General features: G+C 32.9%; 2 protein-coding genes and 1 long non-coding RNA gene across 4 annotated transcripts; 2 read left to right on the top strand and 1 right to left on the bottom strand.

The window, feature by feature from the left end:
• The first annotated feature begins 1252 nt into the window (after window positions 1-1252).
• Window positions 1253-4880, top strand: LOC146958102 (RNA-binding (RRM/RBD/RNP motifs) family protein). Of its 2 annotated transcripts, none has more exons than XM_085741290.1 (5): window positions 1253-1371; window positions 1625-1672; window positions 3332-3543; window positions 3985-4162; window positions 4324-4880. In XM_085741290.1, the coding sequence occupies exons 2-5, from the start codon at window positions 1639-1641 to the stop codon at window positions 4500-4502; spliced, it is 603 nt and encodes a 200-aa protein (XP_085597416.1). In that variant the 5' UTR covers window positions 1253-1371; window positions 1625-1638; the 3' UTR covers window positions 4503-4880. The 2 variants fall into 2 exon arrangements, with proteins under 2 accessions (XP_085597416.1, XP_085597415.1); XM_085741289.1 differs by having other exon boundaries at window positions 3970-4162.
• A 6258-nt stretch (window positions 4881-11138) lies between these two features.
• LOC146958101 (uncharacterized) lies at window positions 11139-16280 on the bottom strand. The gene is made up of 2 exons (XR_015024996.1): window positions 16056-16280; window positions 11139-14788 (listed from the first exon to the last, which is right to left on the bottom strand). It is a non-coding gene; the product is annotated as an uncharacterized LOC146958101 (long non-coding RNA).
• A 936-nt stretch (window positions 16281-17216) lies between these two features.
• On the top strand, window positions 17217-22217 carry LOC146958100 (putative alkaline/neutral invertase D). Its single transcript, XM_085741288.1, has 5 exons — window positions 17217-17523; window positions 17988-18415; window positions 19629-20060; window positions 20694-21255; window positions 21607-22217. Exons 2-5 carry the CDS (start codon window positions 18038-18040, stop codon window positions 21900-21902), a joined length of 1668 nt encoding a protein of 555 aa, XP_085597414.1. The 5' UTR covers window positions 17217-17523; window positions 17988-18037; the 3' UTR covers window positions 21903-22217.
• Window positions 22218-25233: the final 3016 nt, after the last annotated feature.

The raw sequence follows: 25233 nt of genomic DNA, 5'->3' as shown, positions 1-25233 counted from the left end.
TGTTGAATTTATTCATCCTCTCTTTCCTCCAACTGATATTCAACAAGGGTAGTGCAATGACTTCAACATATTGAATATGGGATTCAATAACCCATTGTAAGTGGTCTTGGCTATTATAATGCAATACCTTAATATGACTTCAACTAAGTGGAATGATACATACAAAGTTAGCTATTAATCGTTTTTAAGGATCAAAGGAATTTAAAAATAAAAAATAAAAATGCTTCCCTCACTAATAACTAATTTTTTTTTTAAAAGAACTAATTGTTTCTTATATAGTTTAGGATGGCTAATTAACTTTATACCATAACACTTTTGCATTTACAGTACAACAATTGAGTAGCAACTAATTGAATTAGCACAACCAGTTTTATAATTATTCTCCAAAATAATCCTAGAACTATATTCACCGTAAATGTTTTTGGTGTTTTGCTAACTTGATTTTTTTTTTTTTTGTCTTTACGGCTGACACTTACTCCATCTGTCTCAAATTATAAGCCAAAAAATTTCATTTTTTTTGTCCCGAAATATAAGCAAAATTAATACCAACATTTATGCTATTATTATGTTTTATAAAAAATCATCTTTTTCAAAGTAAAATTAAATGCAAATTGCATTGAATTTGTTCTCCTTTTTATTTTCTCCGTAATCATTATCCAATAAGAATTGTTTTTACATCATTTTATGAAACTTATTCTAAGAAGAACACAAAAAACTATAACTCATATAATATACACCCTCCGGTCACTAATTTTAGGAAAAAACCAATTTCTAGGTTCTTTCAATTAATGATGTATGTAGTCTTTATTATAGGTTACATACATCATTTATTGAATGAACCTAGAAAATGGATTTTTGCTTATATTAGTGACCGGAGGGTGTATGTTTTAGTTTTCTTAATAAGTGTGAATTTGTGTTTTTTGCTTATAAATTGGGACGGAGGGAGTAGTATGGAAGATGATAGAGAATCATTGAGGTTGTCAATGGTGAAGGAATTACGACACATACTCGACCAAGCAAACTCATATGCTCAAGCGTACAGGAGGGTTCGAGACACATATATACAAAACAATGCTCCTAACATGAGTTTTTATAACAGACCTTATGATATTTCGCACCTATATTTTCTAATAAAAAATGCAGGTAATGTTTTGAACTATATATGCGCACGGGTGAAAAGTCTAGTTACTAAAACACCCTTTAATAAGACATTCCAAACCCTAAAACGACAAAATTCATCGGTTCCATTCCCACAAGACCAAGTAAACAAGTTGAAGTTCCACTGACTCAACTTTGGCCGTAAGTAAGCAAAAGCTCGCCGAAAAACGCCGGCGAAGTTTGTCACCGACCGCCAGAATCGTGAAATTCCAGGTTTCCTTTCTTATTTTCTTTTTTCAAATTTTCTTTCCCCCTCTGCTGGTGCGGCAGCTCGCCTTAGCATGCTATTCCACCGCGACTTGCGGTCGCAACCACCATAGCGACCATCAACGCACCAGTGAATTAGGTCGCAGCAGAGCATAGCTCCGCACCGCAATTATGTGATTAAGTGGCGCTATTGAAAACATAGCTATTGAGATTCTCTTAATTATTCTTTGCCTCTGACTATCTTCCTGTTTCGAAATAGATCTACATACAACTATGTCTGGTAATTCAAGTTGCACCGTTTACATAGGTAACCTCACTTTTTTCAATTTAGAGGATTATGTATATATATATGATAGTTTTGATTTTGAATTTCATAGAGCTCCTTGCAAATTAACTGAAAATTGGTTATACATATATTGATTCAATTGTCTTGTTAATATTAATAATCATGTTCGAAAATGTGAGCGGCATAGAGTTGCTTATTTATATTTTTTTTTTTTGTTAATTGTTCACTTTGCTTTTCGATTTTTCTCTTCATGCAGTTTGGGAGGGGTATTAATTATAAGATACAGTATGGATTCTAGTCACCATTGGTGATGTTAATTACTAGATAGCATATGAAAATTATCGAGTGGATTTCTGAACATATTAAGAACTCTAGGGGGTTAGTTGTCATGGTGTAAGAATCAGCATTTTACGACCATTATCAAGATATGTTGCCGGCAGAGATTCTCCAGAAACCAATACAATAACCTTGCCCCATAACATGCTTGCTGGTACCAATCATTTGAGCTTTTGATAATTTATTTCAAGTTAGAAACCACCAGAGTTGTCAAATATCAGCAATGGCAGATATCGGTGGCGTATTTTTAGAAAAACTGATATGGCCAATTTGTGAAGGATGGCAGCGCCATACTTGGATATGGCGACTGCCACATATGGCGGCCGGTATGTCGGGTTTTTGGCTTTCCGTAATGGTCCGCCATCTGCTATCGATAATATTGGAAACCACCACATAGGAGAACAAGAAACATAGCACACTGGCCGTAATTGTTTCAATAGAAATAACCTTTTATTAGAGGCGAAAGAGGGTAAGTACTGTAGGTATTGAGAAATGTGAAATATCTATATGTATTCAGTTTTTAGATGAAGATCAATAGATCATTAACCAATTGGATTTTGCTAAAGCTTTGGTTCCATCTTTGAGCTGTGTGTCAGTGGCACAGTTTTGATGAAAAGTAGAACTGTTGCCTGTCAAATTATCTCCAGACAACAAACATAACATACTGCTCATAATCATTTTTAATAGAAATAAAATTTTATTCGAGGGGAAAAAGGGAAAGTACTATAGGTGTAGGATACAATATTCGTTTAAAGAGAAATTTTAAATTTTTATTTATATTTAGTTTACTGGTGGTAAAGATCATTAAGCAAGTAGATTTTGCTGGATCATTTCTCATATCTTTGTGCGTATGTTCATGGTATTTTTCTTAATGAAAAACTATAAGCTTTGCTTGTCAAGAGCCCTCACATTATATTACTCTTTAAATATCTTTTTAACCAGAGATGACTTTGTTTATGGAATTATTCTTTAAGTATCCTATAATGTGTTAGATCTCCCTTGATCTCTTTCCTATGTTTACTTCTGTAAAAGATTTTAATGATAGAAATGTTTCTTTGATGAGTATGCTTCTCAATAATGTTTTAGATGATCTGAGATTTCCTACACTGTCGGTGGATTTTATTTCTTTTATTTTTAGTTACACTCAACAGCCCACAACTATATTTTTCTTGCTTTTATAGTACTAAAGTTTCAATTCTTCATAGGGATAGTTGGTTGGAACTTTCATTTGTATATGAACAAATTTAAGGGGTTTGGAATGTACATGGAGAATGTACACCTCCGTGTACGTAGTATGGTGCATCTACTTTTGGGTTCTGATTTGGTTACTTGTATTTAATTCAGGCAATCTGGATGAGAGGGTGACGGACAGGATATTGTATGATATATTAATTCAAGCTGGACGAGTGGTAGACTTGCACATTCCTAAAGATAAGGAATCTGAAAAACCAAAAGGTTTTGCCTTTGCAGAATATGAAACTGAGGAGATTGCAGACTATGCTGTCAGACTTTTCTCAGGCCTTGTAACACTGTACAAACGAACCCTGAAGTTTGCGGTGCGTTCTTGACATCGATGCTTTCCACGTATTGTGTGACTTACTGATTTGGATAGTTTTTGATCTTTTTAAAAATTGTTGAATATAAAGCTTTGCTGAATAGAGGTTCACAGGCTGAGACATTGGCAATTTTTAATCTTTCTGTGACCTGTTGAAAATATTTTATGCAACACTATTAAATGAAGTTAATAGTTGGATACTTGGATGCATCTATAAAGTTGAAAGCGGTGCACACATATACCCAACTATAGCGAAAGTTAACAGTGTTGCATAATAGAGCCTGTGAACTTCCAATCATGTAATAAATACAGCTCAGGACACCGTATACCTGGGCTGCATAGGTTTGATTGCAGAATCATGTAATAAATACTATTTTAAATTTTAAATTTCTTTCATGTCATGGTTATTTGTTAATGGCATGCATAGTCTGCTAATAAACAGATATCTGGAAGGGACAAAAATACCCCAAATAGTTCTACAGCTACTACACCCTCGTCAAATTCTTCTCAACGACCAAGGCCTTACCCTGTGCAAATAAATAGTTCAGAAAATTTTCAGCATTCCGCTAGGCAATCAATACCTGACCGATTCTCAGATCGTGCGTTAAATTATTCTCAAGGTAATATTTGTATTACTTGCTTACTTCAATTTCTCTCTAGTCTAAATGTACCACTTCATTGAAACTTAGTTTAATACTTGCTTAGTTTTTTTTTTTTTTTTGTTTTTAATTCAATCTAATGCGTATGGATCTCACTTTGGTGGCAACCATTTGGACTATAGTTGGAGAGCTTTTGGGGAGGAACCGTGCAACCGACCAATCTAATGCGTATGGATCTCACTTTGGTGGCAACCATTTGGACTATAGTCGGAGAGCTTTTGGGGAGGAACTGGATAACGCTAGCCGTTCCAGGCCACGTCGCCCTGATGCAGTTAGCCCAATCTCTTACCCACCTTACTAATATTTTCAATAGATCTGAGAGATTAAGCTTCCATTAAATATTAGTTGGAAGTGAAAGTAGAATGAGGATGCTAGATATTCCATATCTACTGGTGCTTTAAGCAAAGCCATTGTTGTTGTAGTGTACCAAAGTTCTTCGTTATCCAGGTAGGTTGATGCTTATGTACCTGTTTATCATTTCCTTCCTTGTTATTTGTGAGGAATACCTCCATGTACTTCTCTAGGTTAAAACTCCATAGTTACAGAAGGTTATTTATGGCCTGTTTAAAGCGGTCGTTTTTGGATTTCACTTAATGACTTGACTGATTGGATCCGAGCAAGTTGTAGCTCTGTTGTTTACTTTATGTCATTGAAGTGACATATGTTTCAAGATTTATTATATTCATATGTCAACCACACAGTATGCTAAAGAATACTCATGTCAAAAAAAAGAAAAAAGAATGTTAGTCAAGTAGGTAAGAATGTAACTCTTAAAGGCGTGAGATTAGTTGTTCTTGTTGATGTGAACACCTATATGTGTTCACTCAGCTCAAGTTTGTTCTTGTTGGAACGCTGTGGCTTTGTGTGTGAATTGAAAAAAACCTAGACGTCCCACATTGGATAGTTTGCACTTCACACATAACGCTAGTGTAATTTTTTTTTTTTTTTTTTTAGATAACACAACACTAGTGTGTGTATATAGTAGAGGACTAAAGGTGTGCCTTTCATGAGTGTGCCCTTTGGAGTAGGCAGTTTTGTAAATGGATGCTGACGCACTCAACATGACTACTAGATGCACGCCGCCGTTCGGTCGGGCTTAGATTGTGTGGTGTATTATTTTTTAATGACCTGAAACATTAAAATTAATTAGTATTTCTTTTTCTTTTCTGAATTTTTGTTTCGGAACATGTCGTTGCTACATAAACATTTTGCACGCTTCAACATGTCCTCCTTTAGTCAACCCAATTCCAAATTAATCATTAATGAAACATTGGTGAGGCAAGATCATGTGCCCGTTTGGTTCAGCTTTGAATATAATTGATTCTGAGAGAATTGATTCTGATAGAATTGATTCTGATAGAATTGATTCTGACAGAATTGATTCTGAGAGAATTGATTTATGTTTGGATACAATTATGTAGAATTGATTAAACAAAATGATTTATGTTTGGATGCAATTATGTAGAATTGCTTTTGAATGTATAATTACTAAAATAGACATAGCTAAAGGAGAATTGATAAAGAATGAGAATTGATAAAGGGCAATAAAGTAAAATAACATGTTGTAATAATAAAATATACAAACCTATACACGTTGTTCAAGGAGAATTGATTCTAGAAAAGCTAGAAGCTAGGATTTGTAGCTTCATGGAGAATTACTTTTGGAGGATAAAAGCAATTCTGAAAAGCTGAACCAAACACGTTTTTGGCTAGAATTGCTTTTGGCACTGTAGAGAATTGATTTTGGGCTAGAATTGCTTCTCAGAAGCCAAACCAAACAGGCCCATGTCGCTGGTTCCACAACGGTCAAATCATCTCGACTCTCCAGTTTGGTTGCCTCATTGATTCTTGCACTATATAAGGAGTCATCCACCCTCGCTTTTCGTCACACCCGTTATCGAGAACTCTCTCTCTCTCTCTTCTCCTTCATTTGCTCGATGCACTTATGAGTCACTTCTCCTCTTTGTTTTTTGTCCCTTCAGAATCAAAGAGTGTTCTTACGACCATAGTCCCTTTCGAGATATTTAATCCCTATGGTTTCTTCATAGGGTAGTCATTGAACCACAGCCCTTTGAGTTGTCTCTTTGGAAGTTGGAATGATCATTGTACCATACTTGAGTGGTCTTAGAACTATATTGAGTGGTCTTGGTACCACATTAGAGTGGTCATTGTACCATACTTGAGGATGTGGTTCTAGAACGGATCCTACAATTCAGGAGGATTCTGATATAGTTGTAGCTGATTTGTTTTATTCTGGAAACGTGTGGTTGCTAGTATGCTTTCACAATTTGGGAAGTGCCATGAAATGTTTAAAGTGAGCTGCCTAATCCGTGATTCATCCCAATAATATATTCGGTAGTTGATTTTATTTATTTATTTATTTTGATCTTTTGCTACTAACCTCCTGTGCTCTTCACCTAAATTTCTATGGCAAAAAGAAACCAGAAGTAATGAAGGAAACAATATGGAAACCAAATTTCTTGTCGTGTTTAGATGAATTGTGTTATATTGGAATGAGTGGTTTATTTATATAAACATAATCTGTTAAATTGTTTTTTAGGATAAAGTTTTATTGTTTTAGACTCTGAAATGGATTATTATTTACTTTAGAGAAATTGTATCTGTTTATCTTATTATCGGTAAGTCTACATAATATATCTTTTTCACATTTTCTCTATTGTTAATCTTGAGAACAAACTACAAAAGGTTGGCGTTTTTGTTTTGTTTACAAAATTGAATATAAAGCAAGAAAAATTAAGCTCTATGAAATCAACTTCCCATAGAATTCGTAGAGAGAGGGTTCAATAGGCCGGAGGGAAGGGATGGATCATTTTTTTTTTTTTTTGTGGTGTTTGGGGTTCGAACTCTAGAACTTGCATATATTATGCATTGTCCTTACCAATTGAGTTAAGCTCAAGGGGACAAGGGATGAATCATTTGATCTATGATAGAAGAAGCTCAAAGTTTAAACAAAAGGTTGATGTTTGCGTAAAAAAAGAAACCCAAAAGGTGGACATTATTCATGTGTTTCTTTGATATTTTTTGTGATAAAAAAGCAATGTGGTTAGAGAAAATCATGTAAATACTTTCAATGGAGTTGGGTTGTTAAAATACCACTTGAACCTGTCTATTGTTAGTGGAGTGAGGTTATTATTTTAGTAGAGAAATTAGAGGAAAACAGTTGGGTACTTAATTACTCCAATTTTTTTTTGTGAGACGAGTATCCTCTGTGCGCAGCTGCAGAGACTAATCTCTCGAGTCAGGTAGGACCACAATGGATGATAAATCTCTTCATCAAGAGATTTAACAATGATATATTCTCGTGATTGAAATTTGAAGACCTCTAGTTAAACTTGAAGAAAGTTTTTACCATCTCATTCAAATGGTCTTGGGTATTCCAATATAATTGTTTATAAGGAATTAACCAATTTAATTTATACATAAAAATTCAATAGGTTATAAGGAAAAATAGGTTAAAAAAAGGTTAGGACCTTAATTGCTTCCATTGAAATATAAGTAGGCCCATTTCTTTCTCTTCAAGTAATCAAGTGGTTAGATTCATAACTTTTAAGTAGGAAGAATATGTGGTTCAAACTTTGACTTTGCAAATATTATTTATGGTAACTATCAAGTAAACTATACTTACCAGACTAATTAAGTTCATCTTAGTTCACAGCAAATATGTACTTTTTATTGGTAACTATCAAGTAAACTATACTTACCAGACTAATTAAGTTCATCTTAGTTCACAGCAAATATGTACTTTTTATAAAAGGACAGCATATATACTTTTGTTGGACCCTTTTGCTTCCATTGAGCGATTGCTACATGAGACAAACGTCCCTCTCACTGTACTATATTTGGTAATTTTCAACATCATGTTGTTCACAGAAGTAATTTCTTGTAATATATCAAAGCCACTATATTTGGATAAGGGTCCTTTAACTCTTTAGGGAGTAAACAGGATACACTATGATATTTCTTAAAAAAAAAAAAAAAAGGATACACTATGATATAAACGAATGATAACATACATAATAAATTATGAATAATTAATATTACATTATTTTTTGAGGAATAATTAATATTACTTTTTGTTTACTGAAGAGTGATTAAGACTTTAAACCTTATTTTTTTTCCTTCATTTTTTAACTACTTACTTTATAGAAGCCATAGAAGATGGTTGCGTAGATATTATATGATATGTTTATATTTTCTTTTATAAATTTTGATATTAAATAATAAGTATCAGCCATTATATCAAATGAAATAAATGAGTGTGATTTGGTGTCAAAATCAATTTAACATTTGGTGACAACTGAGCCTGAATTCATTATTATTAGTAAAAAGTCGGGTGTTGGGTGTTGGCATGTAAATCTATTCAGTATTCACCTTTTTCTATATGAAATTTTGCTGTATATATATTTTATTATATAATATCTATGTTAATTTAAAATATTTGTTTTTTGTTTTATAATTTCTGTTATCTAAACTTAATTTTTAAGGCACATAAAAACTTACATTTCGAGAAAGAAACTCTTGCGCTAATATACTTGCAAAACTAAGTGCTAATCATTTATAGTCTCTCATGATGGTACATCAACCGTTATCATATATATCTTCAGTCTTATTAGTTGATGCTATGAAAGTATCATTTATTAAGACGTAGTTTTTCTTTTATTTTTTTTTCTTTCTCTCATGTAACCAAAAAAAAGAGTACAAGAGAAAATTATCTAAAAATTATTTTAAAATAATGATTTTTTTTTAAGGAATATTTTAATTTAAAATAATGATACAAATATCATTTTATTTTATTTTATTTTATTATTCCATTGTGTATATTGTATGTAGAAGAATATACATCACATTTCACGTGCACCAAAGTAACAGCTGCTCGTGAGTCGTGAGTCACGATACGATAAAATAAAATTTAAAATGGCGTGAGCCTTACTTCAGCAAAGATTCAGAAAGAATGGGGTCAACTTTGTTGAACCATTCCGGTCAGGAAGGTACACCATGTGGTAGTATTGCTGTTATTGCCATCTACTTTTAGCCCAATTTTTAGGGAAAATAATCCTCACGTTTTGTTCCCTCTATAGTTGTCAAAGTCTCTACACTTTCTTGGAAATAAAGCTTTGTTTTTCCAAGATTTGATTATGCCCTTTATTGAATGCTTACTACAGTAGTCTTTGAAGAATGTAGGGACATATGCTTCCCTTTGAGTATTTGACAACATTGATTGACTTCAGATGGATAAGAACTCCAACTCGTTGCTGAGTATAATCTTGCATTTAAAAAAATAATATGCATAAATGCATGGTTATTTTTCTAATTTTTCATTGACAATTGTTCTTTAAATTAAACTTAATTAGTTATCAAGGAACGGGGAACGGGGAGAATGAAACATTCGTATGTAATAGGTATGCATGTTTCAAAGAAATATATATTTTTGACAAGCTTTCAAAGAAATATATATATATATATATATATATATATATATATATATATATATATATATATATGATAACTGTATTTGTGACAGAAACACAGTCGAATGATACAAACAATAATTGTTTTAATTATTCAAATTTATATCCAATAAAAAATATTGCAAGCAACAAAAAAAATATTGCAAGTTTAGGGTGATTACATTTTCTCCCTGTTAAAATAATTTTGTCATAGGAATTCAACCAATGATCCCATTATTAAATTTATGAGTGCAACTTCTCCATTGATTATTGTCATTTTGTACGTTTATCTACAAAAAAAAAATAAATAACGAATATGAATTTCAATCTAGATTAGGAACCAGGATTATTTGCTCTCACTCCCTCTGAAAATGGTTTGGTTAGATGTATCACCAACGATTTTGCAAATTTGAATCATAACCTAATGATTGAAATTAGTTTGTTAAATTTATGATATGAGTTGTTAGATCTTACTAGTATATGAGTAGTGGTGATTGGTGATTCCCTTCACTATAGAAGGTTGCGATGACATGGAATCTATAAATAATAGTAGTGATTAATTCCCATGCAATGAAGGTGTGATTTTTTTTATACACACATATTTAATCAAATCACACAAAATTATGATTTTTAAAGATAGCTTATTGAGCTAACGTAAAAGAGTGGTGCCATAACGTGATTTGATTGTATGTATGCAGATTCATACAATTTTTTTTTTTATAAAGGTGTACAAATTAATGACTCTTTTTTTAATAAGTTAGGAGAAAGGACAAACATCAAGAGGAAACAACGATATTTCAACTATGTTAGCGCCCTGCGAAACCTCCATCCTATGCCACCAAACTAAAAAAAAATTATTAAAAAAAAATAGAAAAGTATTTGGAAGAGGGGGACTAGACCAAAACCCTCATAAGTCAAAAAGAAAAGAAAATGACAAGCAGCCTAACAGATTAAGGAAATCTGTAGTTAGGTAGACCACACCAAGCACGAAAGAAATATTAACATCGGTTTATGAAACAAAACTAAAAATTTTAATGCAACTCTTGTATATGAGTTGTCAATACCTCGAGCATTACAATAAAGGACATTCATTGGGCATTTGGAGAGGGCTAACCCCTTGAGCGGGTTCGATACGACGGCTTCCCAAGTACTTGTTGCTTTTTCTATTTTTTTGGATAAAACTGGAGTGAATGATTTCTCAGCTGAACATCGATCATACTCCCGAATTCAATTCCAAAGATCCATATATTCCTGAATAACCGGATTAATGACTTAAAAACAATATATTAGAATTAATAAATTAACTATAATGAGAGTGAAATCTGACATCATTATATTTTTTTTAGGGAGTATCATTATAATTTTTTAAAAAACAATCACACCCATGTTTTTCAAAAAATAAAATAAAATAAAAATTTCATCTATTTTTATTTTAAAATCTTCACTCGCTATCCTGCAATGTAAATATGTATACTATTTTTATTTTTATTTCATTTTCAACATTGGCAAAAGTCATAATTGTGTTTTTTTTTTGAAGAAACAAAAATGGAATTTATATTCACAGAAACAGAGACTCCTCCTTGGCACAAGGCATACCAAAAAGGGCTCACAAAGTTACACAATATCTGTTACAATAAGAAGAAGAATAGTTAGCCGATACCCAGACATCATGTCAAGGGGTTCGACCACCACTGCTGACACCCAAAAACAAAAGAGGCATTATTAGCCCTCAACCATCAGTAGGAATGAAATTTAACCTTCTCCAATAGTACTAAAGAGGAACTATGAGAATTATTAAATAACCTATTATTACACTCATTCCAAACTAGCCAAATACAAAGAAACCAAATTAACTGCATAAAAGATCGACGCTCCCTCAAACCACCAAAGTAATTTGTAAAATGGACAAAATGATCAGGAATACTCTAATGGTCTACACCAGAAACGCCTATCCAAAATCGAACTTGCTGCCAAAGAGAACTAGATATACCACACTGTAAAAACAAATGTTGAGCTGTTTCAACCTGTCCACAACCCGCCAAGCAAGATGAGCTTGGGCCTGTAATGATTCCGCGGCCAAGAAGGTTGTCTTCTGTAGGCAACCTGTTACGAAGTAACCGCCACACTAAAATGGAGACCTTGATCGGGACCTTAGAGAGATAATTGTATAATTTTTGTTTTGAAAAAGTCGTAATTGTATAATTGTAGATATTTTTTTTAGATTTATTTATGATTCTTCGGTCATTAATGTATAATTTTGAACCTAATATTATTATATTTCCAAACAGTAAAAGGTTAAATAAACAAAAGTTTCTCATACCAAAATTTAAAACTTTTTAAATAAAATATAAATTTTGAAGCGCTTATAACTTAAAAATTCATGTTTAATTCAACTCTTGTAAAATAATTAAACTTTTGCAAGAGAGATTTCCATGATGTATTAACCATGAATTCAAAAAAAATATTTCAAAATTTAAAAGGATACACATCATCGTTTTACTTTAAAATATGCACCAAAAGTGGTACCATAAAATATTTGGGAGGACTAACACTTGATGCAATTTTTTAAAAGGACTAAAAATCGAAATTTTAAAATTGTTATGGACCACAAACTTATTTAACCCAACGATAAATAAATATTTTGGGTAAAGTTAAATAAATCGAGGGAGTCATTGATATTAGAGAATTCGTTAATGCATTAAATAATATACACATTCATAAAAAAAAAACATAACTTTTTTTTTGATAAAATAACTTTTGAAACATTATGTGTTTCATTGATTTATTTATTTTTGATTGAGTGTTTATTCATTTATATATGTTTTCTAACGATTAATATATTTCATACATACGACTAATTGAAAAGCCAACAAAAAAATTTTATTCCCCTTTTGGGTGATGTTTAGAGTGTTTTATTGTACAAAACTTTGTATATTAGTTTTAGAGACAATTTATGCATTGATATTTCAGTAATTTATTGGTAGCAAATACTTAAATGCACAACATGTGATACCTTAACTTAACCAGAAGCCAGCAAAGATTGTTTAACATTTTTCTTCTCTTGGGAGTATAGTTTATGGGAAAATATATGTTATAGTATATGTCTAAGCGACACATTCTGCGATCACCATCTTCATGCAATTTTTTTTTAGAAAAAAAAAATAGAATATATTACTAACAATAAAAACATTTCTTATAGTATAAGTTGTATTAAAAAAGAACACAAGAGTCGTGCAAAATATTGTATAAAGTTTTTACAACATATGTGAGGCTATACAATTAATCGAGCATGAATCCTTTGTTGAAGTTGGGTAACATCCACATCAATAAATATGTGAGTTGGAGCAGAGAAATATAATGAGGAATGAAAAAGTGAGATGATGAAAAGAGAGAAATAGAAGTGATGTAGTGCAACGAGAGATTGGCAGCAAGGATATAAATCCTAAAAAAGAGGATGACAAACTAAAAAACTGAAGTATATGTATTAAAGATAGGTCAATGTTAACTTGTGCTCTCAAAGGCACATGTTAAGGAACTTGTTATAGAAATATACATATCAAAAGTCATGCAGTCAACTTCTTAAAAGTTAAAATACTATATTTTCCAATGCAAAGTTGCTATTTTTGAATTCCTTAACATGTGTCCTTAGGGCACAAGTTAACATAACCCTCAAAGATATTAGACATATTAGGTTTGTAGTGTAGTGTAGCTTCTCTTCACATGTAGAGGTTGAGGTTCCATTATAAACTTAATCAATATTATTTAGGTTAAATAAGTTTTTACTTCTTATAAATATTTTGATTTTTGCTATTAATCTCTCTAAATAGTTTTAACAACTTTTGGTCTCCTAGTGTTTTCAACCATGATTTTTTTATACTTATTTTTAAGAGTTTAGTGGCTGAGACTCACATATTTTAAATACGAAAAAGTGAGGAGTTTAGGATTCGAACTCCGACCCCCTGCATATTATTATATTTTTGTCATTTAAACTACCAACTGAACTGTATAAATATCACTATACAACATTTTTTTTACTGGCAAGTTCTGGTTGTCAGACCTTTCAGAAGCAATGACAATTTTAAGTTTGAATTGTTTAGGCTTTAATAATCTGCATAGAGTTCCTATTTTGAAGACCAATTATTAGAGCTAGAAACTAGGAGTATAATTTTTTTTTTGGGACTTTAATTCATTTTGAGAAATGATGCGGTTAGAAGGACATTGAGTTTTTACCATAATTTTGTGGTGCATAGAGAAAGGAGAAGGGGTCCCCGTAAGCTTAACTTAGTTGGTAAGGACAATGCATAATATATGCAAAGGTCTGGAGGGTTCGAACCCCGGACACTAACAAAAAAGATTATTAAGTTTCGTCTTTAAAAATCAAAAAGAGAAAGGAGAAGGGGTGGAATGATCGAAGTTCTTGCAAAAAGAATAAAAACTGTCCTTGATAAATGCACCTCAGTGGATTATCGAAGTATATGTTGTCGATGGACGTTTGAATTTGGATAATGCAATGACCCCCAAAAAAATTATTCATTACATGAAGTTGAAAACATTAGGAAAATTAAGTGACATGAATATTGACTTGAGTACGACCTATGATCAAATTGATTGATGGTGAAGATTGGTTTTGATGCCACTTATATTGGTTGGATCATGCAATGTGTTGAACCAGTTAAGTATGATGTCTTGGTCAATAAGGAAGCAATTGGTTCTATCATACTTAGTAGACGACTTATACAAAGAGATATGATCTCCACTTACCCTTAGTTTCTACAACATTATCAAATACAAGCTCTTTATGTTGAAAGACCAAAGCATTTGAAGCTTTCCAGGGCCGGTCCTACAGATCAAGAGGCCTAAAGCAAAAAATTTAATGTGGCCTTCAAAAATATATTTTTAACAGAATATTTATATAAAATCAATTTTGTGGAGACCAAATTTTTAATTCCTAACCAAGAGTAATTGAGGCATTTTTGGTAACCAGTTAAGTTACGCAAATGTCTGTCTTTTATCTGTCATATAATATACTTAGAACCAAATTAATTTTTTAGAGGCTTTTTTTTCACCCAAAATTTTGAGGCCTAAAACCCTTGCTTGGCCCTGGAGCTTTCCAAACAACCTAAAAAATAAATCATATGATTGCATGCAACAAGTCACAAATTTAACTGATTTAATTCACAAATTAAGTTCAACGAAATAATTATCGAATTAAATATGAAACTTAGTTTGAACTAGCTCGATTCATTGCCAATTTGCCGGCTCTAAGTAAGATGTCAAATATTTTCAAATTACCTAAAAGAAAAACGTGTTTTTGAAAAAGAATAAACATCATTCGTTCATTTCCATCTCTTCATAAATTGAATCGATGTCATTTATGTTATTTTGAATGATGTGTCCATATAGACAAAAATGTGTTGATTGGCCCGTGGGATAGAAGTATGGAAGTCAATGAGGGAAAATGCTAGAGTGCTAGAAGGTAAATTTATTTGGTTTGTTTTTGTTTTGTTGACAGCAAATTTATTTGTTTTGTAATTCTACTTGATTTTTTTTTTTTTTTTTGAGGGTTTGTAATTCTACTTGAATATTAACCTATTCTTAATTCCCTCCTATAGTTCTGGATGTCAATGAAATAACGTGACTAATATCCTTGTGGCATGGGATATTATATTCTTGTTCATAAATCATACCACAAGATATTTAATGGAAAGCTTCACAATTTTATTTTTGATGATATTCTTCTCATCTTTTTTTTTTTTTGAGCAAGATATTCTTCTCATCTAACTCATATCCTCGTCAGCAATTTATTTCAGAAGATATCAACAAAAAAAATGTCTCATTAAAAATATTAGTAGATTAAACCATCAATTTGGTCTCTAAATTTCACTTTATCATCAATTTGATCACTAAACTAAAGAAATATGCTAACTAGTTCTTAAACAGGTGAAGAGAGTGATACATACGGATACGAAGTTTGGTTGAGTATACTCATTATTTAAATCAATGACATGTCATATTTTTGTATTAATTTATTTAATGATAAAATCAAATTCTAAATAACTTTTATCTACTACCTATTTTAATCAATCAAGATAGTACTTGAGGGAGACTGAGAAAATTGTGGTTCAACATCAGTTTTTTATTTTAATTATTTTTTTAAACCATTTTTATTTTTACTTTTGAAATAAATCTATGAATAGAAAACATTTGTTAAATATTGAATTTTATATCCTATAGGGGAGCATAAATCAACAAGTACTTTTTTTGACGTTAATCAACAAAAACTATTATCACCCTTCTCCAAAAAAAAAAAGAGACTATTATCACCAATTTGATAAAAACAACTATAACTATCAAATTCCTTTTAAAAAGAATATCAAATTCCATACCTCTTCTGACCCAATCCATTCCTAAGTTAATCTGAAATGGCAGCAGCACAATATTCCTATACCAATTCCCTTTTGAGTCAAAAAGATAAAATCCCTATTCCATTTTTTTTGACCAATATACATACCGATTCCTTATTTAAGCATTGCTTATCATGTTCAAATTTAGAAATACTATAAATAAATACGATTAATACGCAATAACCTTTCCCCCCATTAAAACACACCTTCAAAATAAATAAAATAAAATAAAATAAAAAGAAATAATAAAAAGGACAATGACATGCACCATTGTCATGATGCACACCCTAACACCTTATTAACAATTCTTCCTCAAAAGTCAATTTCTATCCTCAAATATTTATTCTAAAAGGTTCTTTCCTCGTTTCTTTTTATTTTTGCAAACACGATATTTGATTTAAAGATCAACCGATCCGGAGTACAAACCTTTCCTCATTTTGATCGGGTTTGAGTATGAGTTTAAGTTTTTTTCGATTTCAAAATACGGGTATGGAACGTGTAATGGAGATATAGATACCCACCTCGTACCCATACTTAAACCCGTCTCAAATGTAGAAAATCAATTTATTATCCCTTTTATATAAAGAGAACCTCAAACCCTAAATCATTTCACTCAAACAATTAAAGTTTACTTACCATAGTTCTCTTTTTTCTCCTTTCATATCTCACATTTTCGACTTCTCCCTTCTAACTACAGTCATCGATCTCCATCATCTCATTGATGGATAATGCATTACAGGATTGTGTTCGAGGCTGAAAATACTTTCTTTTTATTAAAAAAATCCAATGCGGTGATAGAGATGGTGCGAGTCCCGATAGGGATGAGAATGATATTCAATTTTTCATCCATGCTGAATATGGATATAGGGTAACAAGTCACCGAATATGGATAGAGTAACAAATAAATATAAGAGAGTATGATATAGAAATAAAGAAGGTAAAACACGTCCCCACACCGTCTGAGTGCGAACGGTTAGAGTTTTATATGTAGATGAAAAATACAAGTTGAAATGTAGCTATCAAGCGAGGCACATAGAAAAAGAATTGATTCGAAATCCACCCCCACCTACCCAATAAATTAATAGCCATTGAATATCCCATAAATAAATATAAATACACACGCTACCTGCACTCCTATTTCCTATATCCAATCCTATTTCGAATATCTCGGAGTAGTAGATAGAAACATTTATATACACCCAGACCAAAACGGCGTCGTATTGCCTACGTGGACTCCGCCGGTAACCATAACCGGCTATATCAAGTAAAAAAATTCTACCTTCGTCTTCGCCTATAAATATAACCTTCCCACCTCATTCTCATTTTTTCCCTTCCCCGACTATTTTCTCCCCCATTCTCTCTCCTTTTCCGGCGAATTCGCCGGCCAACCACCGTCGTTTTAGCCGGAGAGATCTCACTTCGCCGACGAACCGTTCCATTCCTCCTTCAGGTTCTCTCTCTCTCTCTCTCTCTCTCTCCTCCGCATCATTTACCTTCCCTCGTATTCTTAGATCTGTATATTATTCTTGATGAATTAGCGTTTATTCTTACATTGCAGATTCATATTTTCATTTTGTATGCATTTTTTTTTGTGATCTATTAGGATATTGTTTTGTATGGATCTTGATCTGTTTACTTATTTTCCTTTAATGCGCCATTTCGTTATTTTTGTTCGTTTTAAAAAGTTTGGTGATGAAATTGACATGAGTTAAAGATGATGATATTTGAGAGAAATTTTTGTTTCTATTTGTAGAGCTTAATCAATTATAAGGATTACATAATTGAGATGATTGCGACTCGTTATGATTTTGTTTTATTATATATTTGTTTTTTTTGCTATTTTGGATGTTTATATAATGTTTGTTTCAGATTTGGATTTGACGCTGGATTGAATTTTTTTTTTTTTGGATGTAGATAATATCTCTTTCTGATAAAGTAAATTGATTATCGGAGAATTGGAGAGAATGGATGGGCATATGGGAATTAGGAAAGTCGGCTCTCAGTGTTCGATGGCTGAGATGGATGATTTCGATCTCACTCGTTTGCTTGACAGGCCGAGGCTAAACATAGAGAGACAGAGATCATTTGATGAGAGGTCCCTTAGTGAATTGTCTGTTGGTTTTGCAAGGGCTGGGTTAGATAACTATGACAATTACTCGCCTGGAGGAAGATCTGGTTTTAACACCCCTGCTTCATCTGCTCGCAACTCGTTTGAGCCGCATCCAATGGTTGCCGATGCCTGGGAATCTCTCAGAAAATCTCTAGTCCATTTTAGAGGTGCACCTGTTGGCACAATTGCAGCTGTTGATCATCAAGCAGAGGAAGTTCTAAACTACGATCAGGTGAATTTCTTAATCAGTACTAAAATTCAATATTCTGATTTGGATATAATTTTACTCCATATACTTGGATATGAGTTATGATGTGTGTATGATGTACATTTATCTCTGCAAGTTTTCACTGGCCACATGAACCTGCAATATCACATATATCAAAGGTCTTGTGAAATTCTACAAGACATACAATCTGTGGTAACATGATTGAAATATGATAAGTACGCTCTGACATTCAACATAATCAGTTTAAAAATTTCAGGATCCGTTGACACCAGATGTCAAAGTTAACTTTGACACCAAATCTCATCTATTTATTTGTTTAATCAAAAGGCCTCTTTTTGTTCACTTAACCATTAATGTTGTTCTTTTTAGGAAAAGCATATAATTTACTGGCTTAACAGATTTCTTCCCGAAAATTGCTATCTATCTCTCTCTTTGCTCACTGACCACCTCCCCAGAATGATAGCTAAATATTTTTTTTTTTTTTTTTTTAATTTAAAGCCCAATGTGAAACCTATGTGTTACTCAAGTATCTATTTGTGTGCGTTACCAGATTGCTAGGAAAACAATACGAAACCTGGTGTCAATATAAAGGGTTAGTTCATATATTTATATGCCTGTTACCAGATTGATAGGTAAAAATAATAATAATTTAACTAACAAAAGAAAGAGACCATTTTTCTTGGAATATGTGAGTTGAGAGCACGTGCTGGATGAGAAACATGCTTAAATCCCCTTCATTCTTATGGATTGATAGAATTGAAGATTGTAGCTGGATGTTTAATCAGGAAAGTCTTTCCTTTAACAAACAACTTGGCCTCTTGACATTTATGGATTGATAGAAATGAAGATTGTAGCTGGATGTTTAATCAGGAAAGTCTTTCCTTTAACAAACAACTTGGCCTCTTGACATTTTAGAGATAACAATAAGAATTTTATTTTAATGCTAGTGAAAATTCTACCCTGCAAAGAACAAAACAGGCAATTGAAAACTCAAATATGATAAATAAACTCATCCATAACTGTTATAATGATTCATTAAAACATAAAATTATGATAGATTTTTTTTGCTTGTGAATAATTATTTGTTAATAGAAGAAACTCTGCAGTTGTTAGTTGTTGCCTCCACAAAGTACAGTGGACCAATTTTTTTACCTTTACACAGTCGTGGACATCGGAGAATGAGTATAACATTTGATGATAAATTTTTCTCTTTTAGGTTTTTGTTCGAGATTTTGTCCCAAGTGCTCTAGCCTTTTTGATGAATGGTGAACCGGAAATAGTAAAAAATTTCTTGTTAAAGACACTACATCTTCAGGGGTGGGAGAAAAGAGTAGATAGGTTTAAACTTGGGGAAGGTGTGATGCCAGCTAGTTTCAAAGTCCTTCATGATGCCGTTAGGAAAACAGATACTCTTATTGCAGATTTTGGCGAAAGTGCAATCGGAAGAGTTGCTCCTGTTGACTCTGGATTCTGGTGGATCATTTTGCTTCGTGCTTACACAAAATCTACAGGGGACTTAACTCTGTCTGAATCTGATAGTTGTCAAAAAGGAATGAAACTTATATTGACTTTATGCTTGTCAGAGGGGTTTGACACATTTCCAACTCTGCTTTGTGCTGATGGATGCTGCATGATTGATAGAAGAATGGTAAGGCATAATTTTCAATTGTTTCACAGTATGTAATATGTTCTTATTGCCAACATTATCTAGTTATTTGGATGGTGCTTGTTGCATTCTATTGTTTTTGAAAACATTTTCCAATTTATTGTTCAAGGTTATGCAAATGCAATTACTTTTGTAACTTGTTACTATTCTTACTCTTATTCAACTATGGGCCTGTTTGGATAAACAAATTGTTTGGAGCTTATAGCACAAGTGCTTATCATGTTTGGATAAGCTTGCTTAAGCTATTTTTATAGATTACAAATTCTATTTTATGCTATAAGTTGTTCTTATAGGCTATATTGGAGAAATAATGAAAATAAGTTGAAAAAAGCTTATGAAAACTGTCATAAGCTGTTTTTATAAATTCTCCTAAACAATCTCGTAAAGCTTATGCCAGTAGAGAAGCTCAAATAAGCCAATCCAAACAGGCCATATGTCAAATTCATCTAATGATGTGGCAACACATTATTGAGTGATACAAGAAATTTTTTCTATGCACATATAGTTTTAATCTCTTTAATATGTGGTTTCAATTCGAGGAACCGAAGTTCAACTCGTATTTCGGTGATTTTGAAGAACTTGAATACTATATTGATTGTTTCCTTCTCCTTGCAGGGTGTTTATGGATATCCTATTGAGATTCAAGCACTTTTCTTCATGGCATTGAGAAGTGCTTTGTCCATGCTCAAGCAAGATACTGCTGACGGAAAGGAGTGTGTAGAGCGTGTTGTGAAGCGTTTGCATGCACTAAGTTTTCACATGAGAAGCTACTTTTGGCTTGACTTCCAGCAACTAAATGACATTTATCGGTACAAGACTGAGGAGTACTCACATACTGCAGTAAATAAGTTTAATGTTATTCCGGATTCAATTCCAGAATGGGTGTTTGACTTTATGCCAACACGTGGTGGCTACTTCATTGGAAATGTCAGTCCGGCTCGAATGGATTTTCGATGGTTTGCTTTAGGAAACTGTGTTGCAATTCTTTCTTCTTTAGCAACTCCAGAGCAGTCAATGGCAATCATGGATCTTATTGAAGCTCGTTGGGATGAGTTGGTTGGAGAAATGCCGCTAAAAATTAGTTACCCTGCAATAGAAAGTCACGAGTGGCGAATTGTTACTGGTTGTGATCCTAAAAATACCAGATGGAGTTACCATAATGGAGGATCTTGGCCAGGTTTTCCCTTTCTCTCATCATGCTTAGTTATTCAAAGTTCATTTAACTTGGGGATTTCTCTGTATAGCTTTTTCGTCGCAGAACTTTAATATAGTTTATTGTGGGATATTATACTAAATACAGAGTCATTTTTGGTACAGCCAAACAGATTGATAATACTTACCATACCTCTGATTTTGATCCGAGTTCATGCCTTAACTTTTTCTTTTCCCCCTCATCCTTTCTATGGATAATCTGATTTATACAGTGGTTATTGGTTTATGTTTGATAGAAAAGATTTGCAACATATTTGGTACATAGTTTTGATGTCCTTCTCTAACTTTTCATTTTGTTTCATGCTCTCGGGTGCAGTGCTCCTATGGCTTGTAACAGCTGCTTGCATCAAGACAGGGCGACCACAAATAGCAAGACGTGCAATTGAACTTGCCGAGAGTCGTTTACTGAAGGATGGATGGCCTGAATATTACGATGGTAAACTTGGAAGATATGTTGGGAAACAGGCAAGAAAATACCAAACATGGTCTATTGCGGGTTATTTGGTGGCCAAGATGATGCTGGAGGACCCCTCACACTTGGGGATGATTTCCCTTGAAGAAGACAAGCAGATGAAACCAGTGATTAAAAGATCATCTTCTTGGACTTGCTGAAATATTGGTGATAGATAAATAGTACAAAAAAGAAAGAGAATAGAGAAAACTTAGAAGGTGAGATATTGTTGTTTCTCTCAATACACGGCACTATTCTTTGTGATTTCCTTCTTCGTAGGCCTGATTTGATTGGAAGTTTGGCTTGTGTAAAATAGCTGCTGCTGGCATCATGCTTTTTCCTAATAATCAAAGACATTTCAATTCAGTTCTTGTTTCATTAATTGCATGTTACTCTCCCATTTGTTGCTTGGGATTATAAGAAACTCTCCCATTTGTTGCTTGGGATTACAAGAAAAATAATGATTCTTCATTAAATTTAAAGTGTTTTCTGACAATTATCAATAAGGTTTCATGAAATAAAACTTTGGTTTTCTTTATATACATAATTTTGGTCTAACTTTCACATTGCAAGAAAAAAAAGGTAAAGTATGAAATTTGTTCGCAGTGTGTTACATTTGCTTCGAAAACAACTGTCCTTACATATTATCACCTATTTGTTAATCAAGACATTTAAACGTGATTTTGCTTATCTTCTGCAACTGAACATTCTTGCCGCTTATTCTAACCAAGAATTATGCACATTCACTCCCATAATTAAACTCGTGTAAACTTTCAAATGAACGTGGATAATGAATTTATCATGAAATTTAATCCTTCTGTTTCCATTAGAAATAGAAAGGATTGTTCAAAGATAAAATAAAATAGAAAAGGCAACAAATGATCACCCTTAGTCCCCTGCCGAAATAGAACTATTCAGTTGAACCCCATTAACGAACAGATTAACCGAACTGAAATGCCAATATCCACCTTCTCTACCTTTTCTGAAACAAGACAGGCTATACTTCTCTCCAAAACATCAAATGAAGGCACAACTTCAGGGGGTCAGAATAATCCTAGAGAAAATATTAGCATTACCAAAATTGGTAATGACAACAGCACTAGTGTTGGTTTCTCTGTAAAAGTGTGCAAGAGAGACATTTCAATCAGGAGCGCAAAGCAAGTGAAGCACATCACACAAGGATAGGCTGAAGGGAGACACTATCACAAAATACGGAGCTGACGAGCAAGTTTTAAGTCGTGATAAAGATCCCACAACTCAGCATGAACAACATAAAAGGTTTCAATATTGCAATGGAAACCTTTAATGAAATGATGTGATGATCTCTATTCTCTAATAAGACCACCACAAGCTGAAGAACAATCAAGAGAATTATGAGATCCATCAACATTCAACTTAAAATATGAAGTTCAATATGTTGCTTTCCAAAATAATTAGGCATAAACTTAAGGAGGTCATGACAAACAGAATTAACCATACCATTGACAAGAAATGCAAGATTTTAATGAAGCTCAACTTTACCTTAAAAAATTAAGCGAATTACGGTCCTTTCAAAGTCTCCAAATGGTTACTGCAAAATAAGTTGACCCGTGAATATTAGGAGGGCCAATATCATCAAAAGTGAGATTCCATTTAAGTCAATCATAAAGGCTCAAGCCAAAAAACAATTGTTCCCTATATCATGGTTGATAAAGCGGTCTCAATATTCACAAACATCTTTTCAATCATGAATGACATGCATAATCGATTCATCAAGGGTGTTGCAACGCATGCAAGTACCATCAAGGATCATGTGTTGACGCTTCCTCTCTTCAGTAGTAAGGAACCTTCCATGACACACTTTTTTTTTTTTTTATAAAGAATACAAAAATTTCTGAGGTCCATGCTAATTCCAAGCCAAAGAAAAATTAGAACCCTACATATTAGAAACATGAGACTCAATGGAGAGATGTAAGCTGATTTGACTGAAAAATCACCATTTTCATCAGCGACAACTCGTCGTCAGCGCCCATGCAGGATGAAGGCTTAATGCTGGCAATTGAACCACAAACATGTGAATGGATACATGATACAAGCTTGTGCCAATTTTAATTATCGATAAAGAAATAAGAAGAAACACAAAAGTTAAATTCCACCAATAGAGATAGTTGAGGTAACTATCCTTAAGGTGGCCATGACCATGCACCCACGGGTCAAGCCAAAATCTAGTAGTTTGACCACTATTGATAATACAGTAGCTATCGACCTCCATACGATGCTAAACTTTGGTTATACTTCTCCAAACACGAATGACACAATGGTGGTGCTCTACTAGAGGGAGTGTTTGTTCCTTTTAAGAGTACTTGACGCGGAAAAAATTCACCCCAAGTTTATCGCGATGGATAATCATAAACCATGCTAACTTCATCATATATGCTTGGTAAAGGGTATGAAGACAATGAAAACCAAGACCACCCTCATTCTTTGGCTTACTAATGTTTTCCCAGGAGATTAAGTGACATTTTCTCTTGTCATGAGCAGGGGCGGTGACACCCCCCAGCTAGCCTGGGCACTAGCCCAGGCTCAGCTGCTACTCTCTTTGTACCAAGTCCAGCCCAATAGCCCTTTTCCTACTTAAAAAAAAATAAAATTGGGCTAAATCTGAAAATTCTCACACGCAAAGAGATCTCGGAAAGGACATTTATTTATCTCCTAATTTTATTTAGCGCATTATTGACAGGTTCATCTCTCTTATTTTGAATGGTTAATTGTTCAAATTGATCATGCAAAATAAAAAACATATATTCTAGTATTGTAATTCGAGTTTTTTCTTATTTTTTATCCTATAATACACGCGTAGTATAAAAATGTGACATAGATGTTGAATTTTTTCATGATTTTTTCCATACATGTTTAGCACGTTAAAATATAGCTTTACACAAAAAATTAAATTTTTCGACCAGGGACAAATAAAATATGAATTTTTATTCCCCATAATTATGAATTTCTTAAACAATTTATAATTAATTTGTATCTCGTTTAAAAACTACAAAATTTCATCGTGAAGGTTCTTATCATCTTCTAGTCATGCCTGCAAAATTAGAAAACTAAATTTGACCTGTGAGTATACGCTTACTCGGAACAAAATTTCAATTTTGCACGTTTTGGTTGAAAAATCAAAATAAATTGAAACGACTTCGAAATGCTATGAAACTTTACAGATCCTTTTTATGTATTTTTATAGATGTCTCTGCAAATAATGAGCTCAAAATTTGATTTATAGGTCGAGATTTCCGTTGTTTTATTTTTTGAGTTTTTGACACTTTAAAAATTCATAATCAATTTGTCGTTTGTCGAAAATTTATAATATTTTGTGTAAAGTCATATTTTAACGTTCTTAACACGCCATATTTTACGATAAAAATTTTGCCCAGGCTCTATAATTTTCTTGGCTCCGCCACTGGTCATGAGTACCCATATAAAGTTTCTAAAAATGTGTTCTGCCTCATCACT

This window comes from Medicago sativa, chromosome 1 (assembly GCF_051527215.1).
Source record: "Medicago sativa cultivar Bolivia chromosome 1, Bolivia_mono, whole genome shotgun sequence".
NCBI lineage: Eukaryota > Viridiplantae > Streptophyta > Magnoliopsida > Fabales > Fabaceae > Medicago > Medicago sativa.
This window is presented reverse-complemented; position numbering and strand designations above follow the sequence as displayed.

Coding starts and splice junctions, on each gene's coding strand:
- LOC146958102 (XM_085741289.1), top strand. CDS start 1,639: ATGTCTGGTAATTCAAGTTGCACCGTTTACATAG. Junction 1,673..3,331: donor AAGTTGCACCGTTTACATAG/GTAACCTCACTT, acceptor TATTTAATTCAG/GCAATCTGGATGAGAGGGTG. Junction 3,544..3,969: donor AACGAACCCTGAAGTTTGCG/GTGCGTTCTTGA, acceptor TGGCATGCATAG/TCTGCTAATAAACAGATATC.
- LOC146958100 (XM_085741288.1), top strand. CDS start 18,038: ATGGATGGGCATATGGGAATTAGGAAAGTCGGCTCTCAGTGTTCGATG. Junction 18,416..19,628: donor AAGTTCTAAACTACGATCAG/GTGAATTTCTTA, acceptor TTTCTCTTTTAG/GTTTTTGTTCGAGATTTTGT. Junction 21,256..21,606: donor TAATGGAGGATCTTGGCCAG/GTTTTCCCTTTC, acceptor TCTCGGGTGCAG/TGCTCCTATGGCTTGTAACA.